At 38.8% G+C, this 18,440-nt stretch overlaps 5 protein-coding genes across 5 annotated transcripts in view; 1 reads left to right on the forward strand and 4 right to left on the reverse strand.

Moving 5' to 3' along the window:
• LOC141330798 (uncharacterized) overlaps window positions 1-18,440 on the forward strand; it is a 42,229-nt gene that overhangs the window by 17,552 nt on the left and 6,237 nt on the right. The window lies entirely within an intron of this gene.
• Window positions 10,538-10,921, reverse strand: LOC141331176 (histone H4). The gene has a single exon (XM_073836142.1). It carries the CDS (start codon window positions 10,919-10,921, stop codon window positions 10,610-10,612), a length of 312 nt encoding a protein of 103 aa, XP_073692243.1. The 3' UTR covers window positions 10,538-10,609.
• Window positions 12,750-13,160, reverse strand: LOC141332421 (histone H3-like). Its single transcript, XM_073837556.1, has one exon. It carries the CDS (start codon window positions 13,158-13,160, stop codon window positions 12,750-12,752), a length of 411 nt encoding a protein of 136 aa, XP_073693657.1.
• The window catches only part of LOC141330799 (uncharacterized), a 30,559-nt gene continuing 26,026 nt past the window's right edge, over window positions 13,908-18,440 (reverse strand). Inside the window, exon 2 of the mRNA XM_073835561.1 lies at window positions 13,908-14,310. Coding sequence (XP_073691662.1) covers window positions 13,908-14,310 — 403 coding nt within the window. The remainder of the gene's footprint in view (window positions 14,311-18,440) is intronic.
• LOC141331854 (histone H1-like) lies at window positions 14,829-15,464 on the reverse strand. The gene has a single exon (XM_073836891.1). It carries the CDS (start codon window positions 15,462-15,464, stop codon window positions 14,829-14,831), a length of 636 nt encoding a protein of 211 aa, XP_073692992.1.

The following is an 18,440-nucleotide window of genomic DNA, read 5'->3' on the forward strand; positions in this document are numbered from 1 at the left end:
CACTACCACTAATGCCTACATAAGATCATCAGTGAAGACCTCATCACCTAACGGCCATCGACGCAAGACAGCGAAAACCAGATGAATCCTCTCCAGTCTGACTTTGTGGCAACTTGAAACTCTTGCATCTACATTAATATTAGTCTGTTTGTTTCTTATTCCCAGGTCACCATAGTCACCAGATCCAGTCCGTATCCAGATCAGATGAAAATAAACCTGTCGTTGAGTGAAAGGCTGGTGAGAGTTCATCTAAACTGCCATCAGTCTTTCAGATGCCTGAGATTCTTTGAGAGTTTGCTGGCATTATTTCACTTTTCAGTACTTTCAGTTCAACTTCATAGAATCAGGGATAGATAACTTTCATTTTACAGGAAAGAAAAGTAAAATGTGCAGTTTTATTTTTCTTTCCTCAGTTCAAGCATCTATTTTACAGCAAAATAGCAACCATAGAAATTAAAATTAACTCAGTTACTGAGGCCATTGATGTCTGTTCTCTAATCCAATCTTTAGATTCTATGAGAATATTGCATATTATTCTGTCATAAGCTGGCCTAATTTTAATTTTCAAAGAAATTAAATTACTGTTATTAATAATGTTTAATGAAGACAAAAAGTAAATATATTCTATGCTTTTGATCATGCTTGGTACATTAAACAATTTCTAAAATGTGCAAACACATATGGGTCATCATCATTCAGATCAAGTCAAGTCAAGTCACCTTTATTTATATAGCGCTTGTAATAATACGGATTGTGTCAAAGCAACTGCACAGTATTTAAACAGAACAATAGTGTGTAAGTAACGCATTATTGAAGATAATTAATTTTCAGTTAAAGGCAGTTCATCAATGAATTCAGTGATACCATCGTCAGTTCAGTTCAAATAGTATACGATATCGCTGGAAAATGTCCCCAACTAAGCAAGCCAGAGGCGACAGCAGCAAGGAACCAAAACTCCACAGGTGACAGAAATGGAGAAAAAAACCTTGGGAGAAACCAGGCTCAGTCGGGGGACCAGTTCTCCTCTGGCCAGACCAAACCAGCAGTTTGTACCAATGTCCGATTGTAGAGAACTCATCAGGTTCCTGTGGTGTAGCACCGATGGCCGTCTAGGTTGGCGAGGTCTTCATTGATGATTAGCGTAGATGCCATTCTTTTTACGATGCAGCGAGTGCATCAGGTGTTATGGGAGGTGTTTTCGGTTCCGGTTGACCTAATTAATGCAGCCTAACAATCCTTTAACGGATTTGAATTATAGGAATGTGTTAATGTTTTATGTGTAAGCCAGGTTAAAGAGATGTGTCTTTAATCTAGATTTAAACTGACAGAGTGTGTCTGCCTCCCGAACAGTGTTAGGTAGATTGTTCCAGAGTTTAGGCGCTAGATAAGAAAATGATCTGCCGCCCGCAGTTGATTTTGATATTCTAGGTATTATCAAATTGCCAGAATTTTGAGAACGCAGCGGACGTGAAGGACTATAATACGATAGGAGCTCACTCAAGTACTGAGGAGCTAAACCATTGAGGGCTTTATAAGTAATTAGCAAGATTTTAAAATCTATACGATGTTTTATAGGGAGCCAATGCTCCCAGATATTAGATGTTTACACCAAACTGTGTGAGTACCTAAAAATACCAATACTGACCCATATGTATTGTAACGAGTATCCGCAGGAAAATAGAAAACAATATACTGTATATACACACAAATACAGTATATGCATGTGTTACGATACTCAAGAGATGGAGAGAATCCACCACAACTTCACTGGCCACAAAACAGTCATTGAGAATATACAGCATAAACCCTTTCTCAAACAGAAGCTCGTCAAGGCTTCAGCATCCAGGAAATAATCCAATAAAACAAAACTGCGACAGTTCAACAGGAAACACAAGGTATCTTAATCGATAATAAAACTCAAACGTAAGACTTCTCAAAGAGTCCTTTCAGAGAAAAGAATAACATCTTTGGCAATAGATCATTGTCCAGGATCAGGACAATACACTAGGAGGAGTACTGCTATAATGCCAGACAAAAACTGTATTCCTAGCTGACAGTTTTAAGCAGGATGTGTCTAAATGACATAAAACATAAATATTAGTTTCTCTTTCTAAGTGAGCCATCTGTTTCACAATGTGCAAACGGTACTTCAGGTATAACAAGTTTAAGACACAAAAGGGGTGTGATATTAGACTAGTTTCTGACCATATAAAAGCTTTGTGCTGCCTGATAATGAATACTGAACAACAGCTGACTGTCAGCAGAAAGGTAAGACAATTCATGCATGTTTCTGTCACATGAAACTTATTTATTATTTAATTATTTTATAATGTAGCGCAGTTGCCCAGAGTGTATCTAGACAAATAAAAATGAAAATAGATCCTTCTTCTAATGTGTATTATACTTGGAATATAGGATACAATGGGTTTAATTTCACGTTTAAAGTACCTTTTCATTTTTAAAAACAATTTTAAATATCAGCGTCAACCTTTTTGGATTAAAATATCAAAATATTAATTATTCATTTGTTAAATGCATTTATGTCTTGCATTAAACAGTGTGTTTCCTCTGCATTGAAAAGACGAATTTAGTTTATAATGATATTATTTGTGTGGTAAATGTTTTATTATTATAAGTGACTTTATTGATTAAATATAAGGGTTTGGCGCAAAAGATAATGGACACTTTCAGAAAAAAGAATGGCTTCATAAAGGGAAAAAATTACATGATTTTTCTTAATAAATTTATATAAATCACAAAATAAATCCGGCGGGATAAAATAGATTCTAAATAAATAGATTCTAAATAAATAGATAGATATACATACATAAAATGGAAAACACAGAAGATAGGGGAAAATATTACATTTCAGTGGGGCCCTAAATTAAAAATAGGCTTGAAAGAATTTATGAAAATACATTAATAATAATAATAATAATAATAATAATAATAATAATAATAATAATAATAATAATAATAATAATAATACATATTGATATGATATGCCCCCAAAAAAATCATTATTATTTTTGGACATATCACTTAGCCCTAATTAATTATTTATCTATTTATTTTATGAAAAAGTGATGAAAATTGAAATGAAAGAAAGGGTAAATGGGAAAAAAAAAGATTGAATGCAGATTAAATAGTTTAATATGCACATATTAAATATAAACAAGTCTTGCTAACATTCAAAACATAAAACAAATGCATTCAATGTTCAATGTTTATTTTAAAGAGCATTCATGAAATAAAGCCTCTGACAGGGCAAAAACCCTGGAGACTTTTCTCTGACTGTGTCTGGAATATTAAAAGCTCAGAGAGTGTCGAAAAACGGCACAAAAACAGCCAAAATTCTGTGAAAGAAGCATTCACCACACATTCCTGTAATGTCTGTGCCACGCATGTTTCACACAGCAAATCTTTCATTAATCGTTTATCATTGTTCTTTTGTTGTTATTCAGCCATTGCTTGTCTTTATTCTTGTTTATCCTGCTCTTCTTGATTTCTGTCTTCCTGCAGGTGGAATAAGGGCACGCAGGAATTGATCAACATTTTTGAGAAACGTCTCACACAAAGATCCCTATTCCAACTGAAAAATACAATAGGCCTGATAATGTACAAGTTACCTTCCTACGATCTCAATGAAATCTCAGTTCCAACTAAACTGAGAGATTCACTCTCACTCCTCGACGTTGTATGGTCTGATATGTTTGAGACCGATGATGTTAACCCAGACGTCGCTAGACAGCATCAGGCTGACTTTCTTAAAGGAGCTCCACCAAAGTGGCTGAATTTTTACCCAAAGAACTTACCACTGGTTGAAAGGGATGGCTTTAATGATTTAATAGACTTAATTGAGAAAAGAAAAGGAAAACGCTGTCTCATCACTGATGTCTCTTTACGATACCAGTCTGGCAGCGGAGGCTCAACTCTCGCTATGCAGGTGCTCTGGCGTTTCCGGAAAGATCTCAGGTGTGCCAAAGTGATCGATTCAGATCTAGACACTAAAAAGCTGTCAAAGCAAGTGGTGGATCTTTTTGTGATGCCTAATGAAGAACATCCGAGACAAAATCAGAAAACTGTGCTGCTGTTACTGGACACCAAGGAAAAGATAAATGATCAATCAGTCAAGACAATTCTCTGGAAAGACCTGATTGAAGAAATCCACGAGAGGGAGATCGATACAGAAACTCCAGCTGTGATCATTTTAAACTGCATCCCTACAAATTTCACTCTGAAAGACACAATGATTCTTCCTCCAAATCTCTCTGACGGAACAAGAAGACAATTCAAGGAAAAACTTCTGCAACAGATCCGAGTACAGAGAAAAGGTCATTGGAAAGTTATGGCCATAAATCTGTTGCACCACAAAGACAGCGGTGGATCAGCACTAGCTGGAGATGAACTGAAACACTTGAGGGAAGAGTTCACATGTGAAACCCTGACAGAACCATTAGATATAGCAGAAAATAAAGACGAGTTTAAGACAGAGATTGAAAATATGGCAAGTGCATTGCTTGGAAAATATGGAAGTCAGAAAAAAACTGTGCTTCTCCTGTTGGATCATGAAGATGATAAGCCTCTACGCTACTTAATAAAGAATCTGCAGTTTAAGCTCCAGCTTGCTAATCCAACTAACTCTCCTGCATTCATCATTATCAACGCTGTTAGCAAGAGCTCTGTTCGAGCGCCAGGCGATGTGAAGCTGAAAATGGAGCTCTTACCAGAAGAGAAGGAGAGGTTTGCTCAGAAAAACATGGAAATTAAAATAAAATACAAAAACAATTACCATACTTTTCATGCCTTTAACCTAATGCAGGGAGGTTTCCAGAAAGAATATGCAGAGAAAGTGATCACAGAAATGGCAAAGCATGTTGAAAATCACAAAGACTCCAAAAGCACAAGACTTCTTAGTTTTTTGGCTTTGATAAATTCATATGTCCCGGGTTCACACTTGTCAAAGCTTTTATGCAAGGAATTCATCAAGCAAGAAGGATGGCCCGATGAGGAGAAACCTTCCCTGGAAATGATCATGAAGCCTTTCGAGGATCTCACGGTCACTTTCTCAGAAGGAGAACAGAAAGCCAACCGCATACGTCTGGCACATCCAATGATTGCTGATGCCTGTCTAGAAATGCTCACTGAGCACAAGACAAGATCTGACACTGCTCTTGACTTCTTGAACAGCATGGTAAAAGGAAAGGAGAGTAATTATGAGAAAATGTGCAAGAGCATGTTAGTCACAAGGCCTAAGGGTCTGAAAGGAAAGGAAAAGTTTTCCACACTGATTCTTGACATCATAAGGGAAAATAAAACTAACCAGTGCATTTGTTTGTTGGAGTTAACTTTAAATTGGTTCTCAACAGACCCCTTCTATCCTCAAACACTGGCACGTTTGTATTACATTGAGGCAAAGGAGGAAAACAAATATGTTAAGGCAGAAACATGGGCAAAAGTGGCCATTGAACGAGACAACAAAAGTTCTCACATTATTGACACACTGGGACAAGTCCACAAAAATCACCTGTCACGGATCTGGGATGAAAGAAGGGGTGAGTGGAAGAAAGTTGAAAAACCCTGGGATGAAAGTCGGAACAGATGGAAGAAAGTTGAGAAACCATGCACAGACATAGACAAGCGTTTGTCTACAGCACGGTCTGCCATTGAGGCATTTGAAGCGGAAGAGAAAGCAGCTGAAGATGAGTTAGCTAACTCCAAGTTCAAATACAATAACAGGGGCCGCTTTGGTTTTCTGCAGGTTAGCAAGGAGATTTATGATTTGATTCCAAAGAATCCTCTTAAACAAAAACACCTTGATTTCATCAATGGTCTCAGAGAGAATATTAAGAAGAAATGTGATTTCTTTGAATGGTACCTGGCATTCTCCAAACCGAGCTTTAAAGAAGAGGATCCAGACTACTTTCACAGAGATGTTGAAGACTGCTATGAGCGATATTTTACACAGCAAACTCAGAATGAAGAAAAGACCCTGACTGAGACAAAAAAGAGGTCTTTTGGAGGACTGCTTCATTTCCTCAAATCAGACATCAGTGTGTGTAAGCAAAATCTGAGCTCAATTGAAAAACCCCAGCCAGAAAATGAAGACCAAATCGTTCTCTACATCCTCGCCAACATCATCTTGAGTCAGTTTGGTGAGCCGTGTGAAAACACAGAGAAGCTTCAGTCCCAGTTACAGAAACTTTGGTTCAGTAGAGAACGAGGCAGAAGCCCAGAGTTTTATCTCTTGATCCTTTTGCTCTTTTGGCCTGATGAAGCACAGAAAGCAAAGGCAAACCCTCCAGATCTAGAAAAGTGTGTCCAATATATGAGCCAGTCATATGAGAATGGGAAGTATGGGAAATACCTTCACGGTCGCTACCTGGTGCCTCTGTTCTTCTTAGGGAAAGGAAGCGGTTTCCAGAGACTGTTTCACTCAAAACTGCATCAAACTGATCTGGAGCTCCTCACTGAAGGAGATGAAAGTGTAGAAGTCAAATGTCTTCAGCGTATCGTTGGTAAGGTCAAGAATCACAAAGTGTTTGCTGTTATAAATGAGAAACAGATTCAAGTCACCCCTCACGATCCGGCCGGCGTCTGCAAACAAGGACAGGTGTCTTTCTACCTGGGCTTCAATATCAGAGGACCTGTTGCCTACAACATCAGATATACTGAGGACTGTAAGTAAAGCAATACTTTAGATTTCAGAATGATTAAACCTGAGATCAGTATTTGCCAAGCATTTGTCAGAAACGAAGTGTTCATTTCCTTTTCTCTGCAGAGTTCATGGATTATTAAAATCTGAAAGATGTTCTTCCGATGACACTGGACATACTCAACAGTGCAGCTCATACAAAATAGAGGGAGAAACTCTTTTCTTCTCAGCTGGAAGAGAAAACAAGACTGTACAAGAACCAGACAACCTTTACAAATCATGTTTATATCATATTTAGTGTGACTATATGTGAATTATACTACTTGACTGAAGTTCTTGACTAGGTGACTGTGGGACCACATTAATCTATGAACTCAAATGTCCAGGACTGTAATTGTACTGTAAGTGTGACTTAATTAAAACCGTTTGGACCTCCTAATAATTTGTTTTTCCAAAAAAAAAAAAAAAAAGTGAAAGAATTTAGTGGAAACTTTCACTTTCAGTCTTATACATTGAATAAACATTATTCCAAACACAATTGAATGCAATTTCACCTGAAAGCCAAGCCAGATGTCCTATTTTAAGTCTTCTTCTTCTACTACTTTATTTCTTTTATGGTTATCTTTTGATAAATGAATGGTTTTGAAATGATTTTGCTTGGAAACATGGATCAGGGAAGAAACATTGTTGGGGGAAAAACAAGTTCTGATTTGGTTTTTGTTTTGGTATATAAAGGTGGTGGAAATGCTGCTTTTCTCCTTCATTCTTTGTGCTCTAATACAGTCAGAAAAATGAAAGGATGTTATTCTTATCCAATAATGAAAAACTAACTTAAGAAAATAAAAGTTCATTGATTATGTAATGCTCCCTGTTCCCAGTGTTTTTTAAATCAGTGTGTTATAAATGAAATGTATGTTTTCTGAATGACAATTGTACCAGTGTTATGGTGAAACAAGCTTATTTTAAGAACTACAGGTCCTTTTCAAAAAATTAGCATATTGTGATAAAGTTCATTATTTTCTGTAATGTACTGATAAACATTAGACTTTCATATATTTTAGATTCATTACACACAACTGAAGTAGTTGAAGCCTTTTATTGTTTTAATATTGATGATTTTGGCATACAGCTCATGAAAACCCAAAATCCCTATCTCAAAAAATTAGCATATTTCATCCGACCAATAAAAAAAAGTGCTTTTAATACAAAAAAAAAGTCAACCTTCAAATAATTATGTTCAGTTATGCACTCAATACTTGGTCGGGAATCCTTTTGCAGAAATGACTGCTTGAATGCGGCGTGGCATGGAGGCAATCAGCCTGTGGCACTGCTGAGGTGTTATGGAGGCCCAGGATGCTTCGATAGCGGCCTTATGCTCATCCAGAGTGTTGGGTCTTGCGTCTCTCAACTTTCTCTTCACAATATCCCACAGATTCTCTATGGGGTTCAGGTCAGGAGAGTTGGCAGGCCAATTGAGCACAGTAATACCATGGTCAGTAAACCATTTACCAGTGGTTTTGGCACTGTGAGCAGGTGCCAGGTCGTGCTGAAAAATGAAATCTTCATCTCCATAAAGCTTTTCAGCAGATGGAAGCATGAAGTGCTCCAAAATCTCCTGATAGCTAGCTGCATTGACCCTGCCCTTGATAAAACACAGTGGACCAAAGTACTTTTTTCGGATGAAAGCAAATTTTGCATGTCATTCGGAAATCAAGGGGCCAGAGTCTGGAGGAAGACTGGGGAGAGGGAAATGCCAAAATGCCTGAAGTCCAGTGTCAAGTACCCACAGTCAGTGATGGTCTGGGGTGCCATGTCAGCTGCTGGTGTTGGTCCACTGTGTTTTATCAAGGGCAGGGTCAATGCAGCTAGCTATCAGGAGATTTTGGAGCACTTCATGCTTCCATCTGCTGAAAAGCTTTATGGAGATGAAGATTTCATTTTTCATATGAAGTGTATATGAAGTGTTTTGTTAGTCTGAGTGAGTGAGTTTTGGAGGTGAAATCAACTGTTTGGCCAAAATACATGAGGACTGTATGAACAGTTTTGAAAACGTGGCTTCAGTATTGAACAATGCTTGTTAGCAATCAAGAAAAAAAAAAAAAAAAAAAAAAAAAACACCTGTAAGCAACAAAACTGATGTCACACCAGTGAGAATCTCAGGAAGATTGAAACAAGATAACATAACTGATATGTTTTGAAAAATTAACCCTGGCAGTGGAAGACAAAGACAACGGAAAATGAAGGCAAGGTTAAAAGTGCAATTAGCAAATAAAAATAAAAACTGTAAGATTTCCCACAACAAAACTTACCAAAAATATGGATGGACCCACACCAATTACCATTTAAGGCCAATTGTGTATAGCTTATGATTTCATAAAACCACCACTTCAAAACTATTAAAATAACTCAAAAAAATAAAAGTAGAAAGAACTGACATCAGCAGTTTTCAAACGGGTTTACAGTCACAATGAAGAATAATCACAACGTTATGACTTAAAACTTTCGTAGACTAACCTAATCTACGATTGTCACAGTCATCCTTTCACTTAAAACTATTACATGAAAGCTTGATTGAATCCAAAAGTGATGATAGGGAGGGAAGAAAAAAAAAAAAAAAAAAAAAAAAAAAAAAAAAAAAACCACACACAGCCACAATCTCCAATTTTGAAATCTGAAATTAAAACAGTGTAATTAAGCATCAGTGTTAAAAACATTATGTGGTAAGGACGGTGGAAAACATGCACTTTCCACAAAAAAAAAAAAAAAAAAAAAAACTCTAACACTCCTTCAGTGAGTAGATGGGTGGCCCTTAAAAGAGCCTTTGGGTTTGTGTGAGTTTGATGAGATCTACTTGGAGCTGGTGTACTTGGTGACGGCCTTGGTGCCCTCAGACACGGCGTGTTTGGCCAGTTCACCGGGCAGCAGCAGACGCACAGCGGTCTGGATCTCTCGTGAAGTGATGGTGGAGCGCTTGTTTTAGTGAGCCAGACGAGACGCTTCTCCACCGATGCGCTCGAAGATGTCATTGACGAAAGAGTTCATGATTCCCATCGCCTTGGAAGAGATACCGGTGTCAGGATGGACCTGCTTCAGGACTTTGTAGACGTAGATGGCGTAACTCTCCTTCCTGGTCTTTCTGCGCTTCTTTCCTCCTTTCCCTGTGGTCTTAGTGACGGCCTTCTTAGAGCCTTTCTTAGGAGCGGACTTCGCTGGTTCAGGCATGATGCTGCTAGACGATACTTCGACGAATCAGTGACTGCAGTGAGTCTGACAGAGGGATTTATTGACTAACCTATGCTAATTAGCTAAGAGATGTGGAACATTCTGATTGAGTGATTTCACAGACCACACCCATAAACTCGTATGTGATTGGACAACTCGAAGCATCACGAGCGCAACGAGGGCCAATGACAGGCTGATAAATGATAGCCCCGCCCACCGCTCCGTGTTTGATGGAAATCTGCCCACATTACTAAATATCCTTTGTTTCAATTCCCGCTCTTTTTGTTAGTTATATTCTATACGAGAAAACAAATGGATCACAAATATCAGAGTAATTTTTAAAAGCCTTATAGACCCAATGAGAGAATTGAGAATAATATATATACACATTCTCCATTGCTGTCCTGCCAATATTAGTATTGTTCCTACCTGATTAAATTTACTTTTGATTCCGTCATTTTAAGTAAAATAAAAAAGCTAAAAGAATACGAAAAAAAAAAAGTGGAAATAAAATAGACAACGCGTTATAATCTTGTTTTCAAATAAAGCGTAATTGGAACTGTGATGCAACACACAGCAAAACTACATTAACATCATTTCCTTTAACATAAGAATAAAACGGTTATTGTTCATCTGAAAAACATGACTGTAATATGGACTCCTTTATGTGACAGAGTGGGTGGCTCTTAAAAGAGCCGTTGGGTTTGTAGTCTGTCTCTGATTTAAAGGCGTTTAACCTCCGAAACCGTACAAGGTGCGTCCCTGTCGTTTCAGCGCGTACACAACGTCCATAGCGGTGACGGTCTTTCTCTTGGCGTGTTCGGTGTAGGTGACAGCATCACGGATAACGTTCTCCAGGAACACCTTCAACACACCGCGAGTCTCCTCGTAGATCAGACCCGAGATACGCTTAACACCGCCGCGGCGAGCGAGACGACGAATAGCGGGTTTGGTGATTCCCTGGATGTTATCGCGGAGAACTTTACGATGACGCTTAGCGCCTCCTTTTCCGAGTCCTTTACCGCCTTTGCCTCTTCCAGACATGTTTAAGAGTCTTTCGGTTTCAATCAAACGACGAAAACGAATAAGTCACAACTGCTTAGGGGAAGCCTTTTACATTTGCTTACAGGACCTAACTGAAACCACCCCCGCGTCACATGGCACAGAGTGATTAACATTGTGTGTGTGTGTGTGTGTGTGTGTGTGTGTGTGTGTGTGTGTGTGTGTGTGTGTGTGTGTGTGTGTGTGTGTGTGTGTGTGTGTGTGTGTGTGTGTGTGTGTGTGTGTGTGTGTGTGTGTGTGTGTGTGTGTGTCTGTCAACTATTAATTTCAGTATGGTTTAAATTTTTGTCATGGCTTTATTCCGTCAATATTAAAGATATCAAGGTTTCATAGTTCATTTCATGATCCAATGTTCCAAAGTGAAGCTGTTATTCAGTGTAATGCTGCAAGAAAAGTGAGTTTATTGCTCTTAAATATTTGATCATTTCACCCTTTCATGGTGTGGTTATAAAAAGAGGTCATATTGTTTTTTTGTTTGTTTTTGATTTTTTGAAAAAATAAGTATATGTTTTGAGTAATTGTGATGAACTTCACTGGTCAAGCTCAGTGTTGAAATAGGTGGCCAGCTGATAGTCTGTAATATCAGCAGAAGCAGGAGTTTCATCATTCAGGGTAATGTTTCTGTCTTTTAGTTTAACACAAATTCTCTGTTACACCACAGTGTCCATCCAATACACCGAATGACAGAATCACTGTATAAATAACAATTTAGCAGCTTATTTATATTACAGATACATTAGGAATATTTAGCACTGAAAAATATGTTAAACTTAATAAATATTATGATTTTAATGCATTTTTCTATTGTTTAGTTTGTGTTAATATCACTGAAAAAATCCAAAAAGAACCCAGTAAAAACAAGTAGAACAAGAACAATAACAATAAATAAAACTATAATGATAGAGAATAATATATTTCTGAACAGAGTCCCGTCTCACTACAGTATTTCACAAGTTCAGTAGATTCTCCAACCAAAATACTCATTTACAGCAAGCAGAAAGTATTCATAATATAACATATTATAACGGCAAACAGCCATTTCTTAAGGCAGAGCAAGTCAGAAACAAAGTGACAAACAAAGCAATCGTGGCCAAAATAAAATAAATACTTTTTACTCAACAAACATCTGATTCTGCTGTTATTTACTCAGAAAAACAAATACTGCAATTATGGACACAATCACAATATTATTTCCTTCTTTGGCAAAATGTCATTCAGAGTAACAGATATAGGCCTATTTATATAAAAGTGAAACAATACACTTTGTATGTGTGACCCCCACATGATGTTCAGGTCACAGGATTATTGAACTGATTGTATATATATATATATATATATTGTATTTATGATTTACATATGCTAATTTCTATGTATTTATATAACTTTATTGTCAGGAATGTATATATTAAGGAAAACAAAGTTGCATTTTCTAAATACTAAGTGGCAGTTGAGAGAAGAGTTGCCATGGCGACTATGAGTGTCTTCAGTCAACAAAGACGACTGCTTAACTGAAGCAAACTCGTCTCTTTCTTCATTGCAAAAAAAAAAAAAGACTTCTCATCTGCTGCGTGGACTCCCAGGACAGGGTCAACCATTTAGTCTTTAACACATAGATGCGTGTGCGCACGTACTTATTGGCAACTAAGATTGACAGAACGCATAAAATTAACACCCAAACAGAATTATTTAACAGATAAAGGCAACGTCATTTTCTGTTTGTTATATTCTGCGTTAGAGGAAATTCTCTCGTTAAGTGTGTTGTTGGTGGCTCTTAAAAGAGCCTTTGGGGTTGAATGGGGCTGATGCGGGTTTAAGCGCGTTCTCCGCGGATGCGGCGGGCCAGCTGGATGTCTTTGGGCATGATGGTGACTCTCTTGGCGTGGATGGCGCACAGATTGGTGTCCTCAAACAGACCGACCAAATAGGCCTCACTGGACTCCTGCAGAGCCATGACAGCGGAGCTCTGGAAGCGCAGATCAGTCTTGAAGTCCTGAGCGATTTCTCGGACCAGACGCTGGAAAGGCAGTTTGCGGATCAGCAACTCAGTGGACTTCTGATAACGGCGGATCTCTCGGAGAGCCACGGTCCCGGGCCTGTAACGATGGGGCTTCTTGACGCCGCCGGTGGCTGGGGCGCTCTTGCGGGCGGCTTTGGTAGCGAGCTGCTTCCTCGGGGCTTTGCCACCGGTGGATTTACGAGCGGTCTGCTTGGTTCTGGCCATCGCTGAGATGCACTTCTCTCTCCGTTCTGTGTACGTAGAAAATACTGCTCTGTGTTCAGCGCCTGCTTTTAAAGCATCATACAGTCAAGAGCTGATGGTGTCATAAAGGTGCTGAGGCTTGTGATTGGCTGATGTGTGACATCTGCTCGTGACTGCTAGCCAATGATTGCGCACCTCTTGTTTTTAAACGGAGCTGTTTGTTTCCCGCTCAAAACTCTTTGTTTTATTACTTTATGCTTTAAACACACACCCTTTATCAAAATCCGCTTAATTCTTTTTTAAGGAGCTCTTGATACATACCTGACATGAGAAAAGAATAAGACTTAAAATAAGATTAAATAAATAATGTGCATGAGTCTGGAACAGGTGGTTGATGTACAGATTTGGGGTATTATTTACTTTTTATACAGCTGTATAAAAAATAATAAATGTATTTACAGAGTAGTTGAGAAAAGCAATATTTCAGATTGTGAATGAATTACAGAACACATTAATCTCTGTGTTAGTTGTTTCATGTCTGGATATTCTAGTGCATTATGGACTTATTACGAACACTACAAATGTGAGTGTTTTATAACGAATAAAGCAATTCTCCCACACTAAACAAATGTACACGTATTTAGTTTATTTATTCTAATTGAGATTTGTATTGTATGCCTACAGATTAATTAAACGGAGATAAATGCTCTCTGACAGATAAAATGGGTGGCTCTTAAAAGAGCCTTTGGGTTTGAGAAACAGATCTGTTTATTTAGTCTTGGCGGGTTTTTCGGTCTTCTTGGGCAGAAGCACAGCCTGGATGTTGGGCAGCACGCCGCCCTGAGCGATGGTCACTCCGCCCAGGAGTTTGTTGAGCTCCTCGTCATTGCGCACCGCCAGCTGCAGGTGACGGGGAATGATACGGGTCTTCTTGTTGTCCCTCGCGGCGTTTCCAGCCAACTCCAGGATCTCAGCGGTAAGATACTCGAGCACAGCCGCCAGATAGACGGGAGCACCGGCACCAACGCGCTCAGCGTAGTTCCCTTTACGGAGAAGCCTGTGAACACGACCGACGGGGAACTGCAGCCCTGCCCTGGAAGAACGAGTTTTAGCCTTGGCTCTTGCTTTGCCACCGGTTTTGCCTCTACCACTCATTATTGGTTGTTTATCTCTACGTTTGTAAAGCAGAAATGATGAACCCATGAGAGCAGCTCTACTGTTTTAAAAGAGCGTGCCAGTCGCCCATTGGTTTAGAGGATAGTAATATTTTAAACCAATCACTGAACTTCCCTCCAACACCGAACACCAAAGCCACACCCCCACAGCTGGCGGTCAGATTCTGCAGCATTTTAGACTAAAAAACAACACTTGAGAGAAAATATTAAATAAATGGTTACGGGGGCTTAAGTTCAAAATTAATGTCCAGACTAAAAATAACAACACATCAATAATAACTTATTTTTAACCTAATTATTAAGATGAATGATCTATTACATCTGTTAATATTAATATGTGAATTTCTAAATTCAGTTAACACGTAACACATCATGAGTCGAGGTAAAATCAGTAACATTCTCATAATGATTTTCTACAAAAATTAAAACTACAGATCAATCTAAAGTTTGCTCTTTCTTTGGAGTTTGTGGGTGGCTCTGAAAAGAGCCGTTGGGGAGAAAAATAGTAATTTTATTATTTCTTCTTGGGAGCTGCCTTTTTAGGCTTAGCAGCTTTAGGCTTGGTGGTTTTGGGCTTTGCCACCTTGGGTTTGGCTGCCTTGGCCTTTTTGGGGCTCTTTGCTGCTTTCTTGGGTGCTGCGGGCTTCTTGGCCTTCTTAGGACTCTTCGTCGCCTTCTTAGCGGCAGCAGCGGCGGGTTTCTTGGCCTTCTTGGGCGATTTCTTAGCGGCGGGCTTCTTTGCCGCTGCGCTCTTGGGCTTCTTGGCAGCAGCGGGTTTCTTGGCCGCGGGCTTCTTGGCTTTAGGAGCAGCTTTCTTGGCCGGTTTCTTCTTGGTCTCGCTTTGCTTGTTGAGCTTGAAGGAGCCGGAAGCGCCAGTCCCTTTGACCTGCACCAGGGTGCCTTTAGTCACCAGGCTCTTGATGGCGATCTTGACGCGGGAGTTGTTCTTCTCCACATCGTAGCCGCCGGCAGAGAGAGCCTTCTTCAGAGCTGCGAGAGACACGCCGCTCCTCTCCTTGGATGCGGACACGGCTTTGACGATCAGCTCGCCGACAGCTGGACCTGCTTTCTTGGCTTTGGCAGCGGACTTCTTCTTGGGTGCTTTGGCCGGCGGGGCGGCGGCAGCTGGGGCTGGAGCGGTTTCTGCCATTTCTCTTTTCTTCAAAAGCTGAAATCAACAATGATTGGCGCTACAGCAGCGCTGCGCTCTTAAACAACACATGAGAACCTTATAGACTCAACCCGCCGCTCGCTGTCTGCGCGCCTCCACGAGCCACTCGCGCTTGTGTTTCTTCTCTTACATTCAAGGCCAATACTCCAGTGGTTAAATAGTTTGACGCAGTAAAAACAAACTCAACATCATGCAGAGGTTCTCGGCTTTCTCTGGACTCTAAAATACGCCACGAGGAAATGTTTCTTTTTCTCCGATCAGATCAAATTCAAGGCGAGCATCAGCCACGGAACAAAGCCGCGTGTTCATTTAATGCCTTGTTTAAGAGGAAAAGTTGGTCAAAGACTGAAATCGTCCTCTGTGTGTTTCAGAAACAGTTTGAAAGTGAATATAATGAAATGAGCATCAGTGAGGGCCGTGTGCAGTGCTTCATACAGCTGTTGTTTTGGCCAGCTTGAAGCACACTAAGGGAAGTGCACATATATTGAGGGGCAGGGACTCGAGTGGAATAAAGGGCACATCTATCAGCATATTACATTACTAATAGAATGGATAGATATTAGATTAGAAGCCTGAGATTAAAATTATGAAGTTATTGTTTAAGGCATGTTCATGTACCGCTCAATTTTGAGATTGTGTCTGTCTTCTTTTGCTCTAATGGAAAGAAAAGTTTTAAAATACACATTAAAGTGTTTGTTTTAAGCCTTTGTCTGTTTGCTTCTGTAGATTTATTCTAAATGAACAAAACAAGCTGTCTGCATATTTAAACAACATTCCAAGGGAAAAGACTCTCGATGCAAGTCATTCATTAATAATTGGGGAAGTTCTGTGGTGATATGCTTCAGTTTTTATCCTATTCATCTGCAATGTGACAAATGTATGCAAATTAGTGTTTTAATTACTTCACAACTGATTTGCATATCAGTCCTTATTCATTTTACTGTATTTAGCTGTCGTTTCTCCATTAAGTTAGCCTGAATGCCCATGATATTTTGCGTTAGCTAACTTATTACATGGCAGCTCATGAGTCATGGATGCTAGAAAGACAAATTAATTATATTTCCCTTATGTCTGTTGGATAATTCGAGGCACAGTCTGTTTGTGATTCATGTCTGGTCAGATGATCTGTCTTAATAATAAATACACATATAAAAATATAATAATAATAAATAATGATAAGGAGAATAATATGCTCTAAAAATGCTTAGAGTGCACTGTTCCTGGAGATCTGCCTTCCAGCAGGCTTTAGTTCCAGCCCTGATCAAACACAGCTGTCAGTAATTAGCAAGCGCTCCCTAAGAGATGAATTATCTGGTTCAGGTGTGTTTGATCAGGGTTGGAGCTGAACTTTGTAGGATGGTAGATCTCCAGGAACAGGTTAGGCATCCCTACCCTAGTAATTATGTGTTTGATTTTTAAATTTACAACCTATTTTTGGGTTCATTTTATTCCGGCCATATAGTAATTTTTAAACAAAAGCTGAGTTAAATAAAACTACCCAGAAGGTTGGGTTAAACATGTATGGGTCAAAACAACCTGGTTGCTGATTTGCCCATATTTCACCCAGCATTTTATTTTAGAGTGTAATAATAATAATAATAATAATAATAATAATAATAATAATAATAAATGTTGTGCTTTTGAATGTGAAAATATTCATGTTTAACTCAGTAAGTGTGTCTATCAAATAAAAATATTAATTGTCATGTAATTAATTTTTCTCTTCTTCTGATTCGTCAGAGATGCATGATCAGAATGAGTTAATCATCATTTAAAGTTAAAAACAGCACAGGTCCCTTTAATCACCTGTCCTTTCATAATACAGCTATATGATTTACAGTATATGTCTGAAGTGAAGTGTTATTATATAGTTGATAGTATCCATTGCTTACACAGAATCTGTGAAATTTCAGTGGCATTTTGACTACAACAAAATGTCCTGGGGGGTGTTCCATAAAACAGGTTTACCAAATAAGTCAGGCTTATTTCAGTTAGTCTGACTTATTTTGAGCCAAATCAAGTGACAATAAGTCAGACTAACTAAAATAAGCCTGGCTTATTTGGTAAAATTGTTTTATGGAACACCCCTCTGGTCATTATCTATCTATCTCTCATCTATCTATCTATCTCTCTCTCTCTCTCTCTCAAATGTGAGAATTACAAACCAAAACACGGTTCCCTGTCTTAAAAATCATATTTGTTGAGCTACTGTATCGTAAACTGTTGATTTGCATAAGGTGCCAAGATGTTATACAGTATGCTATAGTATATTTGTGATTTCGCTGTTAAAACATGTTTTATGACGTGTAGCGAACATTAAGCTTCAGGTAGCACACCCACGTCTTTAAAAGCGGTTTTACATAAAACATATACATTTTAAAGACGTTTAATAAATGTCTATTTAACAAATGACAGTAAAATGTTCTAGAGCACATCACAACACGAAACATCTGAGTGAGTGATGGACGTTATGTGAGAGTTCACTGTCACTGCTTTACATTAATGTAAGTAATGTAAATAAACACATATACATATAGTAGGCCTAACTGAACTTCAAACTCATTTCAAACAGAGCTATAACAGAACTTTTCTGATTCTTGATTTCTGTGCCTTTGTTGCAGATGTTTTGTGGTGGAGCAGGACCTGAAAGGAAAGGTGACTGCAGCATTTTTGGGGAAAAGTAAAATCCGAAACTTAATATAAAGATTGATCATTTTGTAACTTCCAATACAGAGATCTAATGACATTGTGCTGTTAAAATGACAGCTTTCGTATTGTATATGTGCATCTTTGTATGATCCGAAATGTCTGCAGACTGGTGTGTGCAGTGAGAAAGGAGAAATCCACAGCAGCATCCTGGAAATGAGACGCTCCATCACTCACCTGCCCTTTGTCTCATCTGGACCAGATGTTGCTGTGGTCTCTTCATCCTCAGTAGAAAAAGACTAAAAGACC

The sequence above is a fragment of the Garra rufa genome, chromosome 3 (genome assembly GCF_049309525.1).
Source record: "Garra rufa chromosome 3, GarRuf1.0, whole genome shotgun sequence".
In the NCBI taxonomy this organism is placed as follows: Eukaryota; Metazoa; Chordata; class Actinopteri; order Cypriniformes; family Cyprinidae; genus Garra; species Garra rufa.